Consider the following 12,078-nt stretch of genomic DNA (forward strand, 5'->3'; position numbering starts at 1 on the left):
TCTTCCTGTGAAGCAACAATGCTAACCACCAAGCTACCGTGCTTCCCACAGGAAAACATATTGTATATAATATATAGCTCATCAGATCACAGACCTTCATAAACTGTATTTAAATGGATGGTATGAACGAAAGAAAACCCCAAAATACATTATTTAAATAACAAGCAGTTATTTAAACTTTTTTTTTTTTTACCAGTGTTCATTGGAGAGACTTGCAGCCAAATGCTAGCAGGGAGAATTGGCTGCCCTCTAACTAGAAAGTTTTAGGATCAGTCCATACCCCTGTTATATGATAAGTTGTCCCTGGGCAGGACATTGAACCCCAAATTGCCAAAAAGCCTGCCATTCAGGGGCCACAAGCCCGAGTTCTCACATTGCTGGCCTGAAGCCTGGATATATGGGAAGGGTTGTGTCAGGATGCCAAAATCAATGATTTCCCATGGTGACCTCTAAAAGGAAAAAGCTGATAGAAGTTGCTTCTTTCACTGGAAAGAACCCCCACCCACCCACCAGCCCCACCCCAACCACCACCACCACATATCCTAGTTTTAAGACATTTTAAACTTCTGACTTGTACCAAAACATACCACTATTCCACACACACAAAGGTCAAACATGCAAACTCCATAGAGAAAGACCAGAACTGACAAGCAGACTGAGCCCTCTGTGTTATGTGAGATTTCTTCAGCAGCATGTTATCCCTCAACCCCACCACCAAGCCAGAAATCAGGTTTCTATTTCTCATGACTAAAATTATTAAGAAGTCGTTAAATAAATCTCTTTTTAATATCAGAATTAGCTTACACTTTGAGTACGTTTATATTTGTCATTACTAAAAAAAAGCTAATTTTGCATTTAAATGTTCATATTACACCATAAGAGATTTATGGATAGCTCAGAGCCAGTACTTTATGAGTTAATAATTATGAATCCTATGAGGCCCAACGTCTTCACCAGAGAGCCTCTCTTCCTGGAGGCACAGTTTTTTCTGAAAATGGGGTAATTGTATTTTGGTGTGAAGCTGTTACTGTGTAATTGAATTTTCTGCTTTATTGCCTGAGAGAGCCTTCAAGGGCTGTGGTGTTGAATTTCTGCCGACAAAGGGGAATGAAGTGTTAATTTTTGCTTACAAGAACAAAATCTCCTGCCTAGATCTTCTGATCTAGTTATAGTTGATTGGCTATTGTCCGCAGACGCTCCTTTAAGGAAAACCAAGCAGACAGTGTATCAGGATCATTTCTCTTCCCTGAAACTAATGCTGCTCTAATACACCACGGGATGGGTGTTTTAAGTCTTGGAGGAAATTCTAGCTCATCATGGCACCCCATTTCATTTCCCCTACCAGGAGAGTGCACAATCTATACAAACCCCAGGAATTATTTTACACCGTCTAAGCAAAACATAGTCAAAAATCCAAATTATATAGACAAGATGAGAAGATAATTTGCTTATGTTCTGCTGTGTTTGGTTGTTTTTGAACCAATTAGCTCTCTCCACTCCTGAAATGCAGTTAGCATTGCAATTTCCTTCTTCCCTGCTGCCTATTCCCTTGACTGCTGCGTAAAGGTCCAAAGCACGATCCATGGCCACTTATTTCATTAGAACATGGCAAATGAGCCACTAGTTCAACATGACATCTTCAACAGCAGCCGTAGCAAACAATTCTGGTTTAAGAGCTCATCTTAAAGCTCTTAAGGTGGGTCCTTATAACTTCAGATGAATGAATCCACCAGAAGAGCAGGGAAAGGATTGCTTTGAAGTATACTTCTTCTACTTTTTACTACAATACTTAGCAATACATAGGTTTACTTGAGGGAATACATACAGTACATAGAAATTAGTCACATATTATGTCAAGCAGATAACGCCTTTCAAATGTAAATGTTTATGAAGGTCCTGAAGATAAGCTCATCAGCAACCACCAATCACAATGGTTGCCTGCTCATTTAAAAATAAGAACTCAATATTTTTGCAACCAACACAACCTGGTAAATATATGCATATTTGATTATTATTGTATGATGTTTTTTTTTTGTTTTTTTTTTAGATACATCAGATTCAACTTTAGAGTAGTTGAGGGAGCTTTTTAGAAACCATGAGGCAGAGAGAAAAAGAAATAAACATCTTCATGGTCAACAGTGCCCCCTGGTGGTCAATAGTAAAATGACAATATCCTATAGTTGCTCTCGTTCATTGTCTGATCAGAATCAGAAGAATCAGAATCAGAATCAGCTTTATTGGCCAAATTTGAACATGCAAGACAGGGAATTTGATTCCGGCTATTTCGCGCATTGTACCAAGATTTAAATAGCAAGCAGTAAATAGACAAATGTAGCTCTTATTAACATACAGTATATACAATTAAAAAAGTGAAAGGAGCAGTAGTATGAGGTATGAGGTGGTCATGGTCATGAGATGTGACTGTCACAGGCAGATTTTGGATGCATTTGTCAGTTTATATGTTTGAATTTCGGGGAAAAACATACCAATATCACATAAAAATAATCATAACACATAACAAAGGAACTTTTGGCTATTATGCTGCAAACATAGAAAAAAACTCAAAGATGTCTCATCAGTCAATATGCGCACAGTCTGCCACTTTCTGACTTAGTGATCAGATTATCTGAATACTAATACTTAAATTAACTAGATAAAAATGCACACGTAATAACTCATTTAGTTTGTTTCCTGCCACCGACTGGCCAGGAGAAGTTTTTTTTTAAGGATATTTGCCCGAAACCCAGATCTACTTTCCGCAGATCTATGGGTTAAAAGGAGGCGGGACTGATGAAGAACAACTAAATGCTTCAAACTCCTGCCATGGCTGCAGCGGTGTGGACTGAAAGAGGACGGAGGACTGTGAATCTGGTTTGGACACTGACTGGGGCCAGATCAAATCACACCGCTTTGAAATCCAGTTATGACGCGGTGATCATCGGCGGAGGTGAGATCTCAGGACTGAATCACTGCCGCTATGTGGAACTGCGCTGCACACTTGTAGAAATTGTGCAACCTTTCACCTTAAGTATGCTTTAGGAAATTAATGACATATTCCTTTAGCCCCCAAATGCCTTAATTTTTTGTGCAGAAATGTTGGCTGTGTATCTATGTTTAATAACAGTTGGATATTAACGGTTTAACTTTGGACTTGTTGAACTTGGTTATAAAGGTGCAGTTGTATTGCTTGCTCAGCAACAGATTTTTTTCTTTTCAGTGAAACTGTTTGAATATTAAGTAGTTTTAATTTCTTTTCTTGAAAAATGCAGGGAAAATTATGTGTTTATTTTCATTTTTTTGCAGGACACAATGGACTGGTGGCAGTGAGTTCATAAAGCCATCCCCAAGCACTTCATGTACAATATGCACACCTATATTGCTCTGCAGGGTAAAGGTAGCATATAAATGTGTGTGTGTGTGTGTGTGTGTGTGTGTGTGTGTGTGTGTGTGTGTGTGTGTGTGTGTGTGTGTGTGTGTGTGTGTGTGTGTGTGTGTGTGTGTGTGTGTGTGTGTGTGTGTACCTAGGCTGCCTATCTTCAGAAGGGAGGTGTGAAGACAGCTGTGTTGGAGCGCAGACACTTGCTGGGGGGAGCAGCAGTTTCAGAGGAGATCTTCCCTGGTAGGATCTACCTTAATCACACATATTGTGATTGTGCAGAATATCTCAGTGTAAAACAGCATAACACCTTTTAGAACTAAGAACATTGTCAAAAGGAAAACTGCTATGTAGAACGTACAAATTACATAGAGTAACACAAGCATGCAGCAATACTAAAATAATCAAAAAAATTTATCTGCATGGTAGAAACGTTCAAACACGTGTTAATGGTGGTGGATGAAGCTACAGTACCTGATAAGAGTTACTTGTTGGGTTTAACCTGATCTATAAACTGCATACAAATTTATTATATGGTACTGGATAATCTCATGATCATAGGAATGTTTTTTGTTTGTTTTTTCTAATAAAAAGTTGGAAAACATCAGTGGAATTTTCAAATTAAACGTTTTCCAACAATTTCCAATATGAGGCCTTATCTCCCTTTCAAAGCCCCCCAAAAGTTCTTGGTACTTTTATATCCTCCTGACAAGTCTCCTGCAGTCCGCAATGATAGCTAAGATCTGTCTTCTATGCAGCTTTTGTAAACAGTTCCTATTTATCAGATCTTATTGATATCCACATCCCTGTTACCGCACTAGTGATTAACATTTTGCCTCAAGCTCCACTTTTTTTTGCAGAAGGTGCCCCAAATACATAGAACAGTTTTCACCTCCATATATAGTCACATGTAAAAGTTAGTGCCCTCTCTCTTAATGAGAATTTAGAGTAAAAATGTCACAAAAAATGATCAAATCTGGGACTTTATGTTTATGTAAATACAACCCAACAAAAAAATCCTGTGAGTAATACTTAGTACTCCCTCACTGATTTAGGAGGGTAAGTTGCAGCCTGATACTGCGAATCATCAGCTTTGATGAACTGATGATCAGCAAGCGTGCAGACTTATATCAAAGCAGATGTTTTAGCAATTGTTGGTCGGAATTATTCAGGTGTCGTAACACAGTTCAAAGAGAGAAAGACATTAGCAATTGTCTTAGAGAAGCAGTTGTTACTGTACATCAAACTGGAAAGGTTTGTAAAAGCATTTCCCAACAATGTGATGTTCAATCTTTTCTAGTAAGAAACATGTTGCTGTTTGTTTTTGTCCTATTGTTTTTAGTTACATGTCTTTAAATGAGATATGCTCCATGAGAAAATTGACCTTGACTTATGACCATGTTACAATTCAAAGTATAGGTGATACAATGCAAATTAAAGTGATCTGTTTCATTCTTATTAGAGAAATGTCACTCTTATTTGCAGGTTTCCTCTTCTCCAGGTGCTCCTATTTGCTCAGTTTATTACGACCACACATTTACCGAGACCTGGAGCTGGAGGTATACACCACCGTTACTGCCAACTTTTCTTTTTCTTTTTTATAAATCTACTAAATCAGCACAGTTGAAAGAGTTAGGCTCTATTTTCAGACCTTCATTTATTTAATCGGTATAGCTTTACTCTTGTTTTTACCTTTATTCAGAAACATGGGCTTAAGGTGTACATGAGAGACCCCCATGCTTTCACCCCCATGTTGGAGGAGGGAGTGAGAGGTCTCCCACCGAGGTCCCTCACCCTCGGCGCAGATCTGGCCAAGAACCAGAATGAGATCGGGAAGTTCTCACAGAGGGATGCAAAGGTAAACGCCACGAAAGCCCTGTTGAAGGGTATGAGCTTGTTTTCTACACACATTTACATCATGTCCAATAAGCTTACATAAAAGTAAACTTCAAAAGTTACTGGCGCAGCTGGTAGTGCTAGAAGGTCCTGGGTTCGTGCTGAGAGCGTGTTTACTTCCCCCATGACTTCAGCACCCTCACCCTGGGTGGGGTTGGCGAAAGGGCCTTTCTGTGTGGAGTTTGCATGTTCTCCCCGTGTTCCCTTAGGTAGCTAATGTGAGCTACCCTCAGAAAACCATACAACAGTACTGGTCTACACACTTTCTCCTCTGGCCAGCCGGGGCGCCAGATGGGGTGGGGAGGATCTGGCTGGAATAACGTGATCCGTCCACGCGCCAAAAGTTACTGCCGCTGGATGGCTTTAGGATTCAAATCCTGGACTTTTGTCTCTGAATGCCTTACATTCATATGCTCACCACCTGTTCTTTCATGCGTTTTCAGGCCTATCCAGAGTTCGTTGCATATCTTGACAAGCTAGGAGCTGCTATCCACCCTCTGCTGGACGCTCCTCCTGTCGACATTCCAGGTGTCACAACTGGATCGCTGAGGAAAAGGCTGACTGCAGCAAAAACACTGACACCTATTGTCAAATGTGGTGCGTTGATGCATGCATGCTTTGAAAATTCACTTTTGGTGTTGTACTTTGAAAGAGTGGTGTTGAGTTGAGTTTGTGTGTGGATTTTTAAGGTTTAAAACTTGGCAGGAATCTTCCAGAATTCTATGAGATCGTAACAGCACCGATAATGAAGGTTTGTTGTCGTTAGTTCAAAACACTGCACTGGTTAATGCTTTTTTCCCTGATTTCTTTTCCCATTTTATCACCCAGTTTTCTTAATTTAGTAGTGTAATCACAAACTTTTACTTTTCCAAAGATTCTCACACGGTGGTTTGAGTCAGAGCCACTGAGAGCGACACTGGCGACTGACGGCGTGATAGGAGCCATGACCAGTCCCAGTAATCCTGGTAGTGGGTGAGATAAATTTTACACACTGTGTGGCACTCTTGGGCCTCTAATCGAAAGCGTAACCCAGAAGACTTTAAGACTGACCTCTCAAACATTTTATCTTTAAGATATGTACTCCTGCACCATGTGATGGGAGAGCTGGAGACGGAGAAGGGAGCATGGGGTTATGTAGAGGGAGGCATGGGAGGAGTGTCTCAGTCTATTGCTAAAGCTGCTCGATCCTACGGCGTGGACATCTTCACTGAGAAGGTAATGCAGTTGTTACGTATTATGTTTATGTTTTGCTAATGAAATAGTTTTTCAGTGTCTATACTCTGGTCTTGTGTCCTTGGCAGGATGTGGGGCAGATACTTGTTGGTTCAGATGGTTCTGCCAGGGGAGTGGCACTAAAGGATGGCACAGAGATCCACAGTAAAGTGGTTTTATCAAATGCTACTCCTTATGTAACCTTCAAGAACCTCACACCACAGGTAATATAGAAAATGATCATTGCATGTGATAACAGCAGAGAATACGCAAAATTATTATTTTTTAAATATGCATCTATCAATTAATGAGATTTAAAATCTCTTTGGCGAGAGTGTCCTGGCCAAGACAGGCAAGTGCTTGTCTTGGCCAGGATACTTATTAGCATTTAAGCAACTATGCCCACATTGTAAACCAGAGATAACCGCAGTCATACAGATCAAACCCAGAGGACTTAGAATAATAATAATTCATCATTAGTCGTCTCAGGCTACTCTGAAGCCATGATTTGATATATTAGATTTGCAGCAAGCTAGTTTTTCATCCAAATTATTTATAATGTCTTTGTATTTCTTCAATGAAACCAACTTACTCAGAATTGGCTGCTTTTGAAACTGTTTTCAAGCGGATAGAGCTGAATATTTGAACCGCTTTTCCCCAAATTCTCTATAGTCTTTTCGCATAGATATAGGAATAAATCTTTGGAGCAAAGGCAGTAGGTTTCAGTATTTTTTATGAAATGTGTAGGTCTGGATATAAGGTGGGAGCAGACCAGTAATGTTTTTGTAGATATATGTAGCTGAATTGAACCTTATCTTTCATTTGTAGGCCGCCCTGTCTCCAGAGTTCATCAGAGCTGTAGATCAGATTGACTACACCTCCCCTGTTACTAAGATCAATGGTAAGTCTCTGGTTTTATGATGCAGCCATCCAGCCATATACACTTAACAAGAAAAATGTATTGTTTATTTAAGTTTTAAACACTATCTGCACATCTCCAAGCATATGAAACTCAGGAAGTGGGTCTCTGATGAAAATGTCATTGTCGTGCCATGTATACATAAAGGTCTTTGTGGAAGGTCACATATCCTCACGTGTTCTGTAATGTCCTCTGACATATGTGTGTGTGTTATGCGAGTCATTTGGAAACTCATTCATCCATCTTCCCATTATCTACACCTATTTATTCCTATTTATGGTCACAGGGGTCTGCTGGAGTCTATCCCAGCTTTCTACGGCCAAAAGGCAGGGGTAAACCTGCCATCACAGCGCCACATATAGACAAACAATCACACACATTCACACTCACTCCTAATTAAGAAGCACCAGTTAACCTGGCATAAATATTTTTGGACTGTGAGTGGAAACCGGAGAAAACCAACGCAAGCAGGGGAAGAACATGTAAACTCTGCGTAGGCGTAACATTGCCGGGATTCAACCCACGTCCATTCGTTTCTGTGGTACTCCCTATACTCTTTACATCACTAGCTTTGAGTTCATTACAATTTCAACATTTGTGTAATTGATTTTATTGAGACCGTTTGTTATAGGATTCTGTATAAATCGGCTTGCTAACCCTAACAAAGCACTAGCTTGTTGTAACAAATGCGGTTCAAACAAATCGCCATGGTTTTGATGCATTTTCAATTAAAAAAGGTTAATAGTTGTATATCATGCTGTGTTGAAATTCGAGTAATTTAGTTTTTTATGTAACAGATTGTGAGTATAGTGCTAACACCAAAGTTGGCTGGATGCTAACCTTTAGATTTGCGTATTTAAGTACATACTGTGAACCCTGTGTTCATTTCTCACTCCTTTTATAATAAACAACATCTGTAAAAGAAATAAAGCCCCTCAAGACATGGCTGCTGGAGCCCATTCTCTGCTCTTTTTATACCAGAGAGTAAAGGAGGAAGGATTGCAGATGGTGTAAAGTGGACGTTAAGGAGCACTCCTGCGCCCCAGATACTGAACACTTCATTATGAGTCTCCATCCATTTTTTCTATCATGAGAGCAGCATGTGAGAGGGAACAGGAGAGCTTTTCTCATGAGATGGCATTCACATCTCAACATGCAGTCTGATGCATATTTTATATTCTCTAATATTTATGGTCAAGCAATTGGAAGCTATAGTCACATATAGTGAATTAATTCTGCATCATATGCCTTTCTACAGTAAATGTAGTGCTGTGTAGTGCTATGTTGTTATTTTTTATGAAAGTGAAGTGTTAATTGATCTAATTACTTTTTCTTTGTTGGGACCTGTTTTTACAGTGGCAGTAGACAAGCTACCAAACTTCCTTGCATCTCCTACACCAGACGATAAACCTGGACCCCACCATCAATGCTCCATCCATCTAAACTGTGAAAGCGTGGACATACTGGAGACTGCATATAAAGATGCCCAGAGTGGACGTCCCTCAACCAGGTATAAAGGCTTTCACACTCTTACAGAAATGAGCACTTTACCTCATAAATATGACTCTGCATTTGTTCTGCACAAATCGTTTCATTTGATGTTCTGGCAAAGATTTCCCTTGAACTTGCATATAAGACTCAGTCATACATTATCAGACCAGCAGCTGCAAAAGGTTGTACTTCACAGTCAGTAGTGAGAATGCTTTAGACACAGATATTGAGTTTATAAGTTCATACAAATAGATTTTCCCTGCATATTTTGGTGAACCAAGTCTTTGTTATCCTTGTCTATTTCTTGAAGTGACTATAAATTAGTTAACAGAGTTAGTTTGCTTACAGACTGCAGAATGTGCATCAAAATATTTTTTTACACAAGTTTAGATAATAAACTTAACTTTCTTTCTTAACTAATTTACAAAAGCATTCTGATCTTGTTTCATCCAAAGACAAGTCATCCATCCTTTATTTCCCACGATATTCTTATAAAATGTTCCTCTAATCCCATAGGCCGATGCTGGAGATGACCATCCCCTCTGTGTTGGATCCCACTCTGGCGCCCCCTGGCTGTCACGTGGTGTCACTGTTCTGCCAGTTCACCCCCTACCACATAGAGGGGAGGGAGTGGACTGACCAGGACCGGGAGGCCTTCGCAGACACTGGTTAGAAACTGAAATGCTGCTGAGATTCTTATAGATCCAAGTTAAGGCTTAACAACTGCAATTCAAGCTGATATCAAACCCTGAAATATAAAACAACAGACGAGAATGACAGAAAATGTTTATTTCAAGAACTATACATTGTCAAAAAAGTGAATAACATTTTAACAACTGAAAATGTTTACATGTGTATTGATTAACATGTTTGAGTGAAAACGCACGTGTTTGTCTGTTTCTGCAGCATTCGACTGGGTGGAGCAATATGCCCCTGGGTTTAAAAAGTCCGTAGTTGGCAGAGATATCCTGTGTCCATCAGACCTGGAGAGGATCTTTGGACTCACTGGAGGGGTACACACTGTACACTGTAGACATTGTAGAACTGTGAGACAATTTGAATGTTGACTTGGAGCTTATTTGTTTGACACAATCTGCCGTTCACTGAAAGAGGAAGTAATTTGCGTCCTCCAGTGTCGAGTCCTCCCCTCGTCACATAAGGGCCGGTCTGGTATACAGGCAGTTAATGGTTACGGATACTTTTAGCACAACGAATGTAACAGAATCAAAGTTCACACCAGCACTGAACTGAACTCTACAGATTCTTATGTGTCTTTATGGGGCAGTAACTAACCAAATGGCAGGATATTTAGTTGTACCCAAAAGGAATGAAAAGACAACATTTTGCTCCTGTGTTTACAGAATATTTTCCACGGCTCAATGTCTCTGGACCAGCTCTACCTCGCACGGCCTTTGCCCGCTCTCTCAGACTACCGATCACCAATCAAAGGCCTCTATCTCTGTGGCAGCGGCTGTCATCCAGGTTTGCCTTTAATGACAGAAGGATGATAAATACAAATGTTGCAGTATGTCGAGCATGGTATAGTACAGTAAAGTATCATGAAGTGTTTTGTAACAGTTGAAGAGTACAGAAATGAACCTTGGAGCTTTGAGTGAAATCTTATCTTCACTGCTGTTGATAAAGAAGTGATGGTGATGTCAGGCGACTGAGTAAACAATGTGATTTTCATGTGTTGGATGATCTTTAGGCGGTGGTGTGATGGGTTCTCCTGGCTGGAACGCTGCCCTCACCGTCATGGCTGACTTGAAACGTCGCTGAGAAACGTGGCGGTATCAGTGTCTGGTTCATTCAGCGGTGCGCTACAATATCTCCGCTGTGTGGATTCAACTCAGAACACCTATTTGAATATCTGTCTGATGCCTCTCTTGTTGTAAGCAGAGAAATGGTTGATATGATAATAGTTATATGTGATAAATGACACTAACAGGTGGTGGAAAAGGCAGGTTTTTAAGGCCTTTTATAAGCTATTCATAGGAGAAGTCTTCTTGTAGAGATGAAGTCATCAGAAAATCCCTGATGCATAGATATGAAGATGTTGAGTGCAAATGTATTTTTAAAATAACTGACAATTGGGTCAGTAAACTGAACTAAAATGTTTTTCATGATTAAATATTGAATAAATAAAAATAATTCAAATAAATCTGGAAAATATCTTTTCATAATTGTGAAATTACATTTGTTGTATTTATTCCACAAGAATTGTTTTACTTGATAATGTAACTATGTTGTTTTTTTTAGAATTAGGGGGGAATCTTGAATCAAAGATTTGCGACCAACTAGTGAGCTTTGACCAACAAAAATCAACTCAAATCTCTTAAAATATAAAGTGTTTAGAGTGAAGGCCATATTACATATATGTACAGTATATCCGCAGACAGCGACACAGACTGGCCATCAGTTACGAGCCTGAAGGATCATTTCCTCATTCTTTTGTCCCTTAATGTTACATCATCATGTGAAAAACTAAAATGTCTTTAACCAAAAGACTATATAGTGTTATATACTGTATAGTATTGACTTACAAAATGCAATCAAGTAAGTTGAGCCATAAAGATGAGTTCAGACAGAATCTTAAAACTTCATTGTTGTTTTACAACTGTGGTACTTGTGAGTTTATGAACCTTTTGGAATTAAATGTGTTTCTGCAAAACTGTGAACACAGGAAGTACTTTGGTAATCAAAGTAGATAAAGAACCAAATTAAACACACACACATTTTATAAATAGTATTTGGTTGTGAATGCAAAAAATATGATCTCAAATAAAAGCAAACAAAGAACAGGGGTTTGTCTGAGGTTTGTGGAGATAAACATGTGATCCTAACAACTTAACCACAGTCTGACTAACTGTGTAAAAATGGAAGTTTTAGATGACTGTTATGGTTTTCAAAAGTGGTCGACATCTCTCTGAGTTGGCATGTTATAATCTATGAGTCACATTGCATGGACACACAGAGCAGCGTCTATGCACTGTAAGACCCTGCTCACGTCCATTAAAAGAACACTGAATAATAGTTAGCAGTGCTGCAAAGAGACCAACACCACTCTCCAAAAATAATTTAGATTGTTATGCCTATGCCCCCCCCCCAAAAAAAGTTCCTGTTTAATATTAAAGGTAAGGTAAAAACCTTATATTTGGGTCTATTTTACAGTATTTATGGCAAG

The 12,078-nt window shown here is 39.4% G+C and overlaps 1 protein-coding gene across 1 annotated transcript; it reads left to right on the forward strand.

The window, feature by feature from the left end:
• Positions 1–2,792: 2,792 nt before the first annotated feature.
• On the forward strand, positions 2,793–11,055 carry pyroxd2 (pyridine nucleotide-disulphide oxidoreductase domain 2). The gene is made up of 16 exons (XM_061746085.1): positions 2,793–2,947; positions 3,304–3,323; positions 3,526–3,619; positions 4,862–4,935; positions 5,079–5,234; positions 5,716–5,869; positions 5,962–6,023; positions 6,147–6,244; positions 6,346–6,487; positions 6,574–6,708; positions 7,313–7,385; positions 8,760–8,913; positions 9,411–9,562; positions 9,801–9,907; positions 10,256–10,376; positions 10,603–11,055. The coding sequence occupies exons 1-16, from the start codon at positions 2,806–2,808 to the stop codon at positions 10,671–10,673; spliced, it is 1,755 nt and encodes a 584-aa protein (XP_061602069.1). The 5' UTR covers positions 2,793–2,805; the 3' UTR covers positions 10,674–11,055.
• Positions 11,056–12,078: the final 1,023 nt, after the last annotated feature.

Source organism: Cololabis saira, chromosome 17, assembly GCF_033807715.1.
Source record: "Cololabis saira isolate AMF1-May2022 chromosome 17, fColSai1.1, whole genome shotgun sequence".
Taxonomy (NCBI): domain Eukaryota; kingdom Metazoa; phylum Chordata; class Actinopteri; order Beloniformes; family Belonidae; genus Cololabis; species Cololabis saira.

What these genes read in the sequence shown, in the direction of transcription:
- pyroxd2 (XM_061746085.1), top strand. Translation starts at nt 2,806, where the DNA reads ATGCTTCAAACTCCTGCCATGGCTGCAGCGGTGTGGACTGAAAGAGGA. An exon ending in GACACAATGGACTGGTGGCA is followed by an intron (nt 3,324 to 3,525) that starts GTGAGTTCATAA and finishes GTGTGTACCTAG; the next exon opens with GCTGCCTATCTTCAGAAGGG. An exon ending in GGAGGCCTTCGCAGACACTG is followed by an intron (nt 9,563 to 9,800) that starts GTTAGAAACTGA and finishes CTGTTTCTGCAG; the next exon opens with CATTCGACTGGGTGGAGCAA.